Source organism: Alligator sinensis, unplaced genomic scaffold (genome assembly GCF_000455745.1).
Source record: "Alligator sinensis unplaced genomic scaffold, ASM45574v1 scaffold321_1, whole genome shotgun sequence".
In the NCBI taxonomy this organism is placed as follows: Eukaryota; Metazoa; Chordata; order Crocodylia; family Alligatoridae; genus Alligator; species Alligator sinensis.
In genome coordinates, this window is record NW_005841969.1 from 2,250,997 (window position 1) to 2,265,917 (window position 14,921).

The 14,921-nt window shown below is 40.2% G+C and overlaps 1 protein-coding gene across 13 annotated transcripts in view; it reads right to left on the reverse strand.

Annotated features, from left to right (window-relative positions):
- The window catches only part of ATF2 (activating transcription factor 2), an 82,334-nt gene that overhangs the window by 57,081 nt on the left and 10,332 nt on the right, over positions 1-14,921 (reverse strand). For 6 of the 13 annotated variants that reach the window (XM_006020805.3, XM_025200492.1, XM_025200490.1 and 3 more), the window contains 4 exons: positions 11,675-11,748; positions 10,921-10,990; positions 7,171-7,267; positions 2,409-2,527 (listed from right to left, as the gene is read on the reverse strand). In XM_006020805.3, coding sequence (XP_006020867.1) covers positions 2,409-2,527; positions 7,171-7,267; positions 10,921-10,968 — 264 coding nt within the window. In that variant the 5' untranslated portion in view covers positions 10,969-10,990; positions 11,675-11,748. Of the gene's footprint in view, positions 1-2,408; positions 2,528-3,473; positions 3,670-7,170; positions 7,268-10,411; positions 10,575-10,920; positions 10,991-11,674; positions 11,749-14,921 lie in introns of those variants that run through there. The other 7 variants (XM_006020806.3, XM_025200497.1, XM_025200499.1 and 4 more) reach the window with 6 other exon arrangements.

The window sequence follows — 14,921 nt, forward strand, 5'->3', positions numbered from 1 at the left end:
GGGGAGGCAGGGCGGGTTGCAGCTGCAAGCTGGGGCTGGGTCAGTGCTGGACTATTCCTGGCAGGGGCTGGGCCAAGCTGTGCTTGGGGCAAGTGGCGGTGGCACCGGCAAGGGGGGATGGGATGGGGGGAACTGCAGCCACCCTAAAATTTGCTGCAGTCCCCCTCTCATGTCCCCCCCTCTCAGTGCTGCCACCACCCACCCCGAGTGCAGCACTGCCCCCCGGCCATGCACCAGGAAGACCCTGGCGCAGCCCCGGCCCCAATCTGCAGCTGCAGCCCGGCCATGCCCCATGTAGATCTGGAGGCACAGGCCCCCTGTGCCCTCCTGGGGTGCACACAGCAGCAGGAGCTGTACCCCACCCCCTCCCCATGCCCACCAGAAGAGCCACAGCTCCGTCCTGTGCGCTGCCCTGCCTTGGCTGGGCACCACCTGCCCCAGCCCCAGCCTCACTCCCTCCCACAACACAAGGGCCTTGATCTACTCCCCGCTTCCTCCCTCCCTCCCCCCCCTTCCACAACAGACTTCCTAGCTGCATGCAGCTCTCCAAGCTGCCACGCTGTACTCCTTGCTGTCTGCATGCTGTGCTGTGGCTGCGTGCATGCACAGGCATTTATTGGCCATATCAGGCCAATTTCTGATACAATTTTCTTTGTATTGGTGCCGATCCGATATCGGACCAATGTATTGGCGCACCTGTATAGTGTTTCATTTCTTTAAATTCTGTATTTGATTTTTACCATCATTTAAACAAGAGTGCTTAACCCCACAGCCCATGGAGCCACATCATCCAGTCCATGGGATTTGTCACGTGTCTCAAAATTTGGTAGCAGCGGACTGGTAGAACCTAATTGCTACTCCCCTGCTGTCAAAATTTCTGGACCCACTGAAAGCCCTGTGGGCTGCATGGCATGGCCCTGTGTGCTAGACTGAGTACATGGGACTGACTGGGCCAGGGCTGAGTGGGGCAGTGCAGGGCAGCGGCATGGAGCTGAGCTGTGTGGTACTAGGTAGTGAGGTGGCATGGAGCTGAGCAGGGCAGTGCAGGGAGGCATGGAGCAAAGCAAAGCAGCACAGGACTAAGCAAACGGTAAGGAAACTGAGCATAGGGCCAAGCAGGGCAGCACAAGGCCCAATCTGGCCACACACCACTTATCCAGCCTGTGAGGCCAAGAGATTGAGCACCTCTGATTTAAATTACTAAATTGCAATTAGAGGTGCACTGATCTATCAGTTGCATATTGGATCAGCACCAATAACAGGAAAATTAACATTAGTGGCAATCAGCTTTTTTTGGCCAATAATGTCACCGACAAATGCCCCCACTTGGGGCATTCAGCTTTGCTGCCTTTCCCTTGGAAGCCCTGGTGCCTTGAGCAGGGGCGATGCTGGGGAGGGCTTGGGGAGCTATAGTCACCCCCAAATTCCCCATAATACCCTGCAGCCACTGCTCCCAGCACTTCCACTGCCACCTGCCCTGCCCCTGTCCATTCTGAAAGCAGTCCCGGCCCAGCTCCCTTGCCAGGGAATGGCTGGCACAGCCCCTGGCCCCCAAACCACAGTATACAGCCCACCCTTGCCCTGGGCACAAATCTGGGGGGAGGGTGCACACAGCCGTGGGGAGCTGACCCCCTCCTCTCTCTGAATGAGTTGCCTGCAGCTCCATCCCACTCCCAGCCCTGGGGTCACATTCACCGCCCAAGCAGGGCAGCACCTGCCCACACCTCACTCCCTCCTTCACATGAGAGCCTTGATCTGCCCTCCTCAGCACAGACTTACTGGCAGGAGGCTGCTCTCCAAGCTGCTGGGGTCTCTTCCTGTAAATCGCCTATTGGATCAGTATTGGCCAATATGGCTGCTTAATAATTGGCTGTCAGTATCGGTCAAGAAAATCTATCTGTGCACCCCTAATCGAAATATTTGTTGAAATAATGTGTATAGTTTTAAAGTGCTGTCTAATTACTATGTATGTGCAAAACAATATTTATATGTTATTCCTACCTCACTCACTCGTATTGTGCTTTTTCCTAAAAAACCCAGGATCTTTTTAGGATCTTGTTTACAGAATTCTCAAAGACTCTTGGAGTAAAAGAGTGCCTATATTGATTTCAATGGCTAAGGACCAGGTCCTTAAAAAACTTGTCAGTGGCACAATCCACAGTTTATGAAGTTAAAGCAGGACTGGTTGGAGGATTGGTTTCTAAGCTTGTGTTTTTTCTACATAACATACAGGCATTGAGATGTTAATGAACAGGTTCATTTCAGGAACTGAAGATAAAATAAAAAACATTTATTTTTGGACCATAATTTCCCATATAAAGTAGCTCATCTACATTATGAAAAGAATGGAAACTCTCAGGTCCCTGGAAAAAACTGTTTGCAGTAACTTTTCCATATGGCCAACATACTTTTTTAATGTCATCTTCTGAAGCCTTTTTGAATTCATTTTCAAAAGGACTTGCTAGCTCATTGAATAAACCCACTTCTTCACAGTTCTTCAAGAATCGAGTTGGTGTTGGTGTCTGATCTGAAATGAAAAAGAAAAATATGTAATTTTTTTTTCAAAATGACAGTCAAATTAGCATAGGTATTTTCAGAATAAAAATATTAAAATACTGTCAATACAACAAGCCAACTAGTCATTTAATTTTTACTTTGGTTATTTATCCAAAAATACTAAAAGTACTGGGGCATACTTTAGGGGAAAATTCAATTAAAAACCTAAAAATGCAAATAAAAACCTTAACCTAACTTCATTTTAAAATACATTTAAGATTCAGCTTTTACTTGTGTTATAGAAGCTTCCTGCTATGTCATTCTACCTGAACTCACAATCACTAAGATTAACAACCCATTTAATTTAAATTACTTGTAATAAAAATAGACATATAACTCTTTCTGACAACTAAACTCCAATCATTTTACATTTGGATTTTTTTTTTCCTAAGTAGAAAAAAAAATAGTATTTTTGGTAGCTTAGGATATTTCTTCATTCATTTTTTCCTAAAAACTACTTACTACTTAAAAATAACTTAGTAGACAGTTACTCCATGTTTCATAAGATATTAGCTTTTACACATTTGAGAGAGTAGTTAGAGCCGAAAGTACTAAAATGACTAAAACAAGATACTTACCAGACACATGGGTAAATTTTCTTACCCTTCTGGTGTGTGTTATTTTTAATAAAACATGTTGTGAGCAAACTTTTCAAAACAGAAGAATGCTAATTCTCACCTTGACAGAGAAACCATTTACTCAGCCTGGGTGTTATTAATAGATATAAAACTCAACAATCCTATGTCTGGGTTAGCACTGGACTATAAATTACTGGTGTGGGAGGAGGGGGCTTAGAGAAGAGTTACCTTCTAATTCCTCTCATCCCCCTTTCAAATAGACTTTAATAAGTACCAGGCTAGTTTGGAGGCACAAGAGGTTGCATATATAAAAAAAATCATATTAAAAATGGTATTTACATTAATAATGGTATATTTGGAAGGTGGCATTCACTTGCAGTTTTGGTAATTGGGAAGACTTTTTCATTCCAAAACCCAGGGACAAGGTTGTAAAGGGAGATATGACATGTGGTTAAAAAGTCTCCCACGCCTCCGAGGCATACTCCTTTCTCTCTTTTGTTCAGGTCAGTCAGAAGGGGTACTGATGCTCCACCTGCTGGAGACAAACAACTGAGGTTTGTGAACTGGTTAGCCCCTTATAGCAGTGGTTTTCAACCTTTTTTTATTTGTGGACCCCTAAAAAATTTTGAATGGAGGTGCAGACCCCTTTGAATTGTAAGTGTGGGTATTCACATACTGTTGATTGATCACAGTCATCTTTTGTGGACCCCTTGGACATAGTCTGTGGACCCCCGGGGGTCCACTGCTTTATAGTATACATAGAAGGGGGCTATCATCAAAAGTCTAAGTTCTAGCTATCTCTACCTGTTGACTACAAAGATTTTTTCTTAAATTCCTGGACTAGTACAGCAGATCAGATTAAGAAAAAGGAGGCCCTATTTTCAAAGTGTTGAGAGGTCCTCTTGTATGAATACCCACAATTAAAAACAAGGAAAGATGGTGTTTACAGGGTTACAGTCTGTTTTTGCATCCTGCCATGCCAGATCTACATGGCAGGACATATGCTTTTTAGGAAGATACATCTGCAGAGTAGGAGAGCCCTGGATCAGAGAACTAGTCTCCCAGTCCAGGGCTCCCCTTGCACCTGGACCTTTAAAGACTTAATGAGCAGCTGGCACTAGGGAACCTGGGGATGTCAGGCTGTATGGCACTCCTTTCAAGGGACATGGGGTGGCCATGTTCCAGACCAAGAGTTGGCACCTGACAAACCTCCCCCCTAATCAGGTGATCAGTGGGACCACACAGAGGGCAGCAGGTCTAGGACACAATCACCCTCTGTCCCCTGAAAGGCACACCAAGAGATTTAAAGCTGCATGATGCATTTAAAGTCACATAGCTTTAAATGTCCTGGTATGCAGAGTGCACCAACTGCCTTTCAAGCAGCAAGGGGTGGCTGCGTCTTGGGGCAGGTAAACCAGGCTGGGGACAGGTCTCTGTTCTGGGACACAGCCACATCCTGCCTCTTGAAAGACATACCATATAGTTTAGCCATGGGAGGCAGCGGGGGATGGCCACAGGCATACATGCAGCTGGGCTGCATATAGGCACAAGAAGCACCTTCCCAATCTCAGGATCTTGCCCTTGTAGGATCATGCCATACGTTCAAATTAAAGCGTGATACAAACCAACCAAAGATGTTCCACATTAAATAACTTGCGCATGTGGTATGCTGATATTTATGGTCCAATTAACATGCTAATGCACCATAAATATAATGTCTGCCAGGGGCCATAGCGACTACTCCCCTTGTTATTAAGAGACGTGTTATTTGTACTAAAGTTATAATAATCATAGGAAGTATGGTGAAGATAGTATGCCAAACCTTACTGATTTAAAGGGTGTGAAATTAAACTCACAGAAGACTTATTGATATCCTGGCACCTAGTCTGTGAAAACATTCCATACTCATTTTATATTTTGGTTAACGTGCATACTTCATTTAGTTCACTTAGCACTTGTACATTATTAGTTTTTATATAATATCAGTATAAGAAAGTAATGTTATAAAAGATTTCAGTGACAGTTATGTGACAGTGTGTGAATATCACATAAGTACTGGATTAGGGTAAGGAAGGTAGATGAAGAACTCTTCCATTACTTGACTTTCAATGACTTATGTGACAGGTGCTCATTATTTTTAATTGTACCACTGCAAACAGCGTTATAGGGTGTACCGATAAAGATTTTATTGGCCAATACTGATGGCCAATTATTAATCAGCCATATCGGCCAATACCAATACAATAGCTGATATGCAGTCTGGCAGCTTGGAGAACAGCATCCAGGCAGTAAGTCTGTGGGGAGGAAGGGGAAGGGGAGAGGGGAGGGACATGGGGGGGGGCAGAGCAAGAGAGTGAAATCCGCAGATCAAAAGAGTGAAATCTGATCCCCCACCCCCACCAATGCTCCTTCCCTCCCCACCACAAACTTACTGGCCGGCAGATCCGTCAGGAAGAATCCAACACAGCTCCAGGCCCCGAGCCCACAGTAGGCAGCCTGTCCTCTCCCCATGCACAAATCCAGAGGGCACATGACCCCCATGCCTCCTCTGGGGATGCGCACAGCAACAGGAGCCACGCCTGCTCCATTCCCTTCCTCAATCCACCCCCCACACCCCTTCCCTCCTGCACACTTCTCCCCCCTCCCACAGACTTACCAGCCAGACACTGCTCCCCAAGCTGCCAGGCTGCATTCCTGGCTGCATGCATGCTGCAGCTGCGCATGTGCATGTGGCATTTATCTGTGACAATATTAGCAACACCAGCCAAAAAAAGCTGATTGCTGATAATGTCAATTTTCCTTTTATCAGTGCCGATATGATATGGATCAATATATCGGTGCACCTCTACAGCATTTATATTTTTAAATGTCTACCATGAATACAGTTTGTGTCTCCCCTAATAAAATAGTAACTTACAAACAAGGAAAGCTGAACAGAAGGACTGGAATCTTTGTGTAATTAAGTACGTCTTTTCCACTGCTGGAAAAGCTTCTGATTGTATTCCTGGAGTAGTTATATGTACACTATCCCTGAAGAACTTAAATATTTTAAATGATCTATTAGTAATTGTTTGGGTGTTTACAAGTCACAGACATACCCCTGTCCTGTGAAGTTTGGAAGGCTAATTTATTTTGAGAAAAACAAGAAAATATGACTGTGACAAAGAAAATGCTAAGAGTTCAGACATGAAAGTCTGAAGACACATATAGTAAGGAAGTAGTTTAGATTTAAACAAAAACTAAGCTACATTTACCTCCTTTCTAAAAATCTATTTACATTAAACTATTGATTAATTTCCCTGAGGCAACTGAAATATGTAAAAGAGGTTTTAGCAAAAAAAAAAAAAAAAAAAAAAAATCATTTAAACCAAGCAACCAAGACCATAGAAAATAGTTCAACACACAAAATGTTTACTCTGGTTTTGTACATTGGCTTTAAGGAGGATAGATACCAGTCATCTTAGGGGTATTAGCATGAAATACGTGCTACTGGGGGTGGGGACAAATGGCCCTTGAGGTCCCTTCAAACCTTCTGATTCCCTGCTACCTGTTACCTTGCCAAGGTGACAGGGAAACAAGTGAAAGCCTGTTTGGCTTGAGAAATGGCTATTTTGGGATATATGTATCTCAGTGCAGTTTTATTTAACTTTTTACCCAGGATAATTTCAAGTTGGATATGAGGGAGCTATGTCAGCCTAGGGCATCAGCTCTTATTCCACACTGATAATTTATTGTGTGTCCAGAACCTAAATTTCAGAATTGGTTAAGCACAGCAACAGTGCTTTTGTATGTATGACAGTTAATAAACTACTGCATTAGTAAAAATTAAACCCATATTTAAGCTATGTATGTGTCAAAATAAGTGATTTACAGGGAAATAAAATGGATAAGCACTTGTCAGACTGTACTATACAGTAATCCTATGGTATTTGCTTTCACCACTTTATAGAAGTTAAAGTATGTACAGAAAATAAACAAAATTTGTGAACATTCCAGGAGAAAGATGGATAAGCCATTAATAAAAATATATACTAACCAGCCACAATGACACTGTCATTACGAGCTGGACCAAATTTCAGTGTCATCTCATGTTTATGTTTATGGACAGCCAAATGATCTTCGTTGGTAAAACGCTGTGGCAAAAAGTTTTAAAATATAGTTAAAATTCTGAATGCGACTGAAATGAAATAAGGATATGGAAAGTCATTTTCACATGTAAAACCACCATTATTACCAAATTATCAGCTGACTTTTTACATGGATATGTATCTGTCTTTGGTCAGAAAGATTTCCAGGTAAGCTTTTCTCACAGAAACTGTGGGGTTGAATGAAACATGTGGCAGTCCATTTTCTTGAACTATACCCACATAATTTGGTATTTTTAACTCTACCCTTGGGCAGCTTTCAGTGGATGTACATTACAATCTTTCATTTCTCTGTGCATTCTGCCTGGGATAATTTTGGAAATTTGGCTGCAACAGCAAGCTTCCTCATTAGTAAGAATATTTTAAAGTGCTTTTAAATCCACATGCAAATTATGATTTTACTCTTAAAATATTATCTAGGAAACTTAGCCCTGGCTAGAAAGAAGAAAGAGAAAATACCAGCAGGGTAACTGAACCAAGACTCAGTTTTTATCCCTTTTCTTGAACAATGAAACAGTAGAATTCAAGGAAAATGTGTCACTGGGTCTCAGGAGTTGGGGCAGCAGGCAGGCTAGTTAGCTCGCAGTTGACCCCAATTACCTTAGTGGGTCTAGCTGCCCAGCTGCCTAACTAGCTCTAGCTAACTCCAGCTACCTGAGAAGGTAGGGCTCCTTGCAGAGAAGCAGCAGTATTTTCAAAGCTCAATCTATTTAAGAGTATAGATGGCTCTCTGTCTAGCCTGGGCTTCTGGATCTTAGTTTCCTGATTCCTGCCTACTGACTTCTAGTTTCCCAATTCCTACTTCCTGGCTCCACACCCCCTGCACTCCTGGTTTCAGTCCAGACCCTGCTTCTGGATCCTGACCCTGTGGCTTGTAGCTCTAATCTGGATCCCTGCTTCTGGCACCTGACCTTGTCTGTTCCTGATCCTCTGGGCTTACAATTTTCTACTGCCATTTCTGGGTTGTACCCTGACACTGGCTTATCAGGCCAGGCGGTCCTGAAACACTGCCCTTCTCCACAGGAATTTCTCATAACGTAATCAAAAGGTGTGTAAATGTCAAGGTAGTTTTGAGGAATACAGCAGGGAGGGTGAAACCAGTGAGGGAGAATGTTGTGAGGGTTGATAGGCAAGAGGGGTTTTTTTGAGGTAAGAAGTCTCTGTCCCTTAGAACTGTGCTCTGGAACAGGTACTGAGAATCAGCATACTATTGGATAACTACCTTATTAGTGTAAGGGAAATCTAGGGGTGTAGACAGAAGTGACAAATTTCACTTGATCTGGCCACAGAAAGCAGTTTATTGCCATGGCCAAACACTAGTGTAAGGGTGAAGACAGGTTCAAAAATGGTTGATTGGGTGAAAATCTGATCTCTCATTGCATGAGAGATCAGATAAAGATGTTTCAAAATATAGCATGTTCTGTAACGTGCGTCTGTACTGCTCCCAGCCTGGTGCTGTTTTTCAGAATGGGAGTGGGGAAACGGAGTTCAGTCTGGGGATTTTTCAGACCCTCCCCCCAGAAGGGTGGGTGTATTGAAGCACCCCTGAGGTTCCAATTCACCCACCCCACCCTTCAGCACCAGCTAGGGAGCCCCAAAAATGAGCTCCCTCCATTGTCTTTCCTCCCTCCCATTCTGAAAACAGAGAGCTAAGGCTGTTCCTATAGGAACCTGGCTTCAGGCTCCCAGGCCATCCCCCTACCACCTGGAACCAATAGTGAACTTCTGTTTAGTCCAGGGTAACATTGTAACTCAGAATGCTTTGCAGAAAAGTTCTGAGTTACAGCTGGGAGCTGCACTTCTGTCTGCACCCTAGATGTGCACCACACATTCCCTCATCCCTTTCTTGACCGAGTTTGCTATCAGTGGCAGAAGTAGGGGAACATACTTCCCATTTACAGTCCTCTTTCTCACAGTCTAGAATGTGAACTAGTATCTGAGAGGTCTCACATCCCATGTGTGACCCAGGATTGGGGGGAGAGGGACAACCATTTCAGTAGGCTTTGAGTCTCTCTTCCTGCCCCCAACACGTGTTATACAGGGTCTGGGTAACGCCTGTCCTTCTGGAGGAGTCTGAACCCCTTCTCCTTATACTCCAGTTTAAGCTGGTATCTGGGAGTGCCCTGGTTTTTTTGGCCCTTATCAGCCCTTCTCTCCTCACATGCCACACCTCCCTCTCTCTGCCCAACAACAGAAGCCACTGGTGGCCACCTGGGCCCCATGACTATTCTGTGGAAGATCTGAAACCAGAACATTCTTGAGCAAGCTGGTACTGATAACGGAATAGGGAAAAGTAAAATTATTTTGAAAAATATCCCTCTTCTGCCAATTTTGATGCATCTGAGTGTATTAAACATATTAAAAACCTCATTTTTTCCTACACTAAATGGAAATGGCTATGGTAACAGAATAGTAAGTTTAAGAAAGTTAGCATGCAAAAATTAAAGTTATCATAGCAAATATTAAGATAACTTTTGAACATGTATAAATCTAAATAAATAAAAGTGAATTAATATCATAATAAAATTAACTCATAACAGACCAATATGGTCCTATTCTATATGAATCGCAAACCTACAAGTTTCCAAATTATTATATATAAATCCATGACACAGAATGATAATACAATAGATAAAAGAAAACTTCCCTATTTGTGGTTACCAAGTCAACTATACAGTATGAAAACTACATCATCTTAAATAACCAGATAATAAAGTATTCAGAAACATTTCCCCTTCCTTTCTAGTCATATTTATTTTTTTATGTCGATGTACAAAATATATGCTAAAAAGTGGTACATGAAAACAAAAAAAAATTAATGAAGGATTACTTTTCCACTATGTAAAGTATTCCTTTGAAAATGCAGACATCCTTGCATTTGAGATGCACCCAAATTGTCTCTCAATTTTAGAAAAAAACCAAATAAATACATTTGCAACCTTATAACCTCTGTGCTTGCATAAAAGCTTTTTACCTTTTTTTTCAACTTGAATTTACTTTCCACAATCAATATTTTCTTTTAAAAAGTGTGCCATGCAAAGGAATAAAGTATTATATTTTTAGATGATGCTTTCATTATATCTCATTAAATTTCTTCACTTATCACAAAGCTGTCATTATCAGTCTACATACCAGATTATTATACGCATGGGGAGAGACTCAGAAGTTTTCTGAAACTTTTCAACATTGTATAGTGATGCCCTTGTGCATTGCTACACACGTTCTCTGCCATCAGTTAACGTCCAGAGACTTCCTGAATACCAGAGCGCGCATCACACTTAGTTTGCATCTAATTCTTATAGAGGGTTAACAAAATGATGAACAATATCGTACATGTTAATGCATTATTTGATTCCATTTAGAAAATTACAACAGAATTGACACAAAAAAGTATTTTTTTTTCTGACAGATATATGACCTGGGGTTATGAAAATTTATCCTGCTGTGGACAGCATGGTTAAACCAACAAACTTTCTTGCTACCACCTGCTTTACAGCATAACAACACTACACAGTCACGTTCCAGCAACTATCATTAAGAAATCTCTATTCTTAAAATCTAACCAAATACATTTTGCTCTTTCTACACTCCCACTTTTCTTTTCTTTGGCCTACATTAATAGATTCCTGTCATCCCATTACCTGGCCACATCCAGGGGCTGTGCATAAAAAGGGTTTGTCATCACTCATATTCCACAGGTCGCTGTATTACCTAAGTTGAAAGGATAAAAGACTTCTCAAAATATTTGTAGTAATTGAAACTTTATCAGCATATCAACCTAGAAAAGCCCTGGGCTATAAAAAGTACTTCAGCATTTAGTATTCCAGAAGCAAGACCTGCTCTTTGTCTTCAGACTGCAGTGAGAGTTATCTAAGTATCTGGTAAGAAATGGAAGTACATTTCTAAGCCCGGTGAGGAAGATACACAAATCCAAACAGATACATAACAGATTTTGAGCATGCATCTTAATTTTAAAAGGAAGCAATACAAGAAAGCAATTGAACACAATGCAAAATTAACCTGTAAAATATGATCCACAAAATGTCACTGAGGTAGCTGACTGAAATAAAAATATACTGTAATTACCAGAATTCTAAAAACAGAGGAAAATAGCAGATAATAGTGAAGAAACAAGAACTAGTCATCCACAGCAAATCATTCACTCCCTTATTTTCTCAATGCTGTTAAACTCCTATTACAGGGTTATGATGCCCATGCACATCTCCACAGCATATATACAGTTCTTAAGTGTAAATACAAAAATATACATTTTAAGACTCCTTCAGAAAAACAACACTAGCATTTACCTTAAAATATGCTCAACAAGGTGTCAGTAGATCTTTACTATACTTAGCAATGCTCTACATACTTACACATGTACACAAATGTATATACCTGCCAGATTTCATACGTAAGCCAAATTTTATAAGGTGAACACCTTATCACGTCCTCCTTTTCATGGCAATAAACTATAATTAAAAGAAACAGACTAATTACTGTTATGGAAATGAAACAATAAAATGTAGTTATACCCTTGTAATATCACTAGGAAAATTATATAATTCCTGGGTCAGGTCCAAATTGTATTGAATTTTTACTACCCTGTAGATATACTTCAGTTTACTTCTAGAGTAAAGCCTTTCTACCTCAAAGTTCCATTTTTAATAATTTAATAGAAGCATGAGAAAATTTTAATTTCAATTTTCAATGCAATTTCAATGCAATTTCTTCATGCAAAATAATAAAAATGACAAGGCATCTAAGGAATAACTACTACTTTCTATTGTTTAAATGAAATATTTTTCAATTAAGTCTCTTAAGGGCTCTTGGGGAATAGCAGTAGCAATTCTACTTGTGATGCACCATGCTTTGTTGTCCTTAGAATTCGTAATAAAACAAGTCATACTGTGAGTTTTTTTCTTTTTTGGGTGGGGGATGAGGGAGCTGCCCTCACACACCATTTGTTGCAATTATAAGTTAACCTGCTACTTTCATGTTCAATTAAAAAAACAAACAAGCTTTCTCCCCTAAATCAGAGCCAGTAACTAGAGATAAAGGCCTCAAGCTGCTAGTACCCTTTCCAAAATCCTATGGAAGAGTCAAACAGCCAAGGAAAGGACCTAAAGTGTTAAATGCACTAAACATTCCAAAATAAAAACTATTCTGAAAAAAATTCTGACCTGGTATTTTTATTACATAACACAAAAATACAGTAAGTACAAAAGTCATAACTGTAGGGGTGTCAATTATAGGCTGATCCTGCCTATAAGTCAGGAGTTCTTTTTTTATGAGGTTTATTTTTTTTTAGAGGATAAAGGGTATACTTAAAATAAGAATAATACAGCATGCAACTCAAAAGTTATTAGAAATGCAGTAATTGCATAGGTTTACATACCAAGCCATTTTAAAATAAGATCTATACAAAAGCAAAAAACTCCCCAAAGACAGAATCTTTTATGATCACTCCAAGTCAAGTTAGGCTAACAGTTTATCACAAACTAAAAGACTCAATGTGTCCACAACACACAATGTTTCTGCACTGACTTTACCACAAGTCTATGATGTGGCCAACATTCACTAATAAAATGGAAAACAATTTTTTTAAAAGAAGAGGGTACACTTGCCCTGCCTATAAATTCATTTGACTTTCTTATGGTAACATACAAGATGCATTTAAAATTCCTTTTTCAGATAGGTTACTTCACCCTACTCTTTCTCTATTAAATAAGTTTTGGATTATTAAACATCTTTTATTCCTAACTGACTATAATTTCCCTTGGGTTACAAGAGGTTCAGTAACTCCTATATTTAGATAAAAGCACTATATAAGAAGGGAAACCTAAGTATTTAAATTACTCTAAAAGTTCAAAGAAAATACAAGAAGCCAGAAGAAAAGTACTGGAATAGTACTGAGAAAAAAGTAAGACCTAAACAAAATCGAGGTCTACTTCTAATTACATTTCTCTTAGCTAGATGCCTGCAACTATCATAGTACCAGAGACAAATAATTTTTTTTTACAAAGAGAGTCTTTGCATTCCAAATGACACTTCAGAATGGATTTTTTTTTTTTAACTGTAATGATGAAGCCAAAGGAAAAAGGCAGGAGCTGAGGCTGAATAAAGAATGATCATCATAATTCATTTATTTCAGAATAATGGTTGGAAAGACAGCTCCAGACAGAATGTCTAAGTAACCAAGAACAGGATAGGTACCGGACAATAATTTTGGATGCAAAAGGCTGCCTTAATATTAAAAGATGTAAGATAGTAAAGAAACTAATAGTACTCACAACCCCATAGAACTCATTTGACCCTGAAACTCATTCAGAAATTGTAAAGTACCATCATAAAAGTTTTAAAAAGTGATAATTCCGAATGCTTATCTGCTCGATGAAGGAAACAGTTTGATCAAAGTGGACCATCAAGATGGCTTTTTTTCCATCAGTTTGGACACAAAAGGAAATGAGGATTTTAGAACTACCTACATTTCCAAAGGCCATGAATTCTCTCTAATACAGCATTTACCTTTTAGACGTAAGAAATCTCAGTCACACCTACTTAGATCTAATACACTGGCATTTCCTCACCGACATACATCATTTATATCCACGGTTAACATACATGTTCCAAAATGAAAATGCATTGCCCCCTTCCTACATTTATTTCATAACAATGAATGGACAAAACATTTGACTTCCCCAGACTGAAGACAGGAGAACTGGAGACCTGGCCACTGGCAATAATCATATGGAGGCACACAAATATGGCATTGAGGACACTGAATGGTGTTGCTTCTATATATAAGTTCAACAGAGGGAGGACACTCAAACCATCTGAGGTCATAAGCCAAGAAGAGATGAACTGCTGGCAGACATTTAAAAGTCTTTTATACTGCTAAAGGAAACATATGCATCAGACGGAATGCCAATACAAATGACAGAAGGAGCTCATTCTGCGTTCTCTTCAAAGAGCACACAGATCCTAAGTTTTTTAAAGAATTCGGTTAAATGGGCTATTGATAGGCATATCTTTCTGATGTCTGTTAATATTACTATCATTCTTCTTGACTCACAGGAACAGGGACAAGCATAAAGACCCCCAAATTAATAAGACACTGACTTCAGGGTAAAATCAATGGATAACACTAATGAAAGGATACTGGATGTTCCTGAATTACAATGGATACTTGTAAGTTCCCCCAGACAATATATTATCTCTGTTCTGCTGCTTTGTTCCAATTTTTTTTATCGATTCAATTTCAATTCTAACTTGGGTTAGACTCATTGGGGCCTTGAAATAAATTAGGTAAACTTTGGGAAATCTCTTTCTATGAGTCACTCCCATACTGGAGATAGTTGAACATACTTTGCAGGCTCTAAAAAAAATAATTAAACTGATTTCTACCAACTGAAGCCATAACTGCCAAGTTAATCAGAAAAAATCCAATTTTGTCCCTCCTTGTCTTGATCCCCCTCCAGACTAGCTGATGTAAGAGAGAAAAAAACAGCCTAACACATAAAGGGCAAGTTGGGAAAGGAAGGGAAGTGGAGAGCTTCAGAAATTATGCTTCAGCATCAAAAGAGTACTAGAGACTTTCCCTTCTCTAAGAGAGAATACAACAATGAAGCCCCCAAAACTCTTT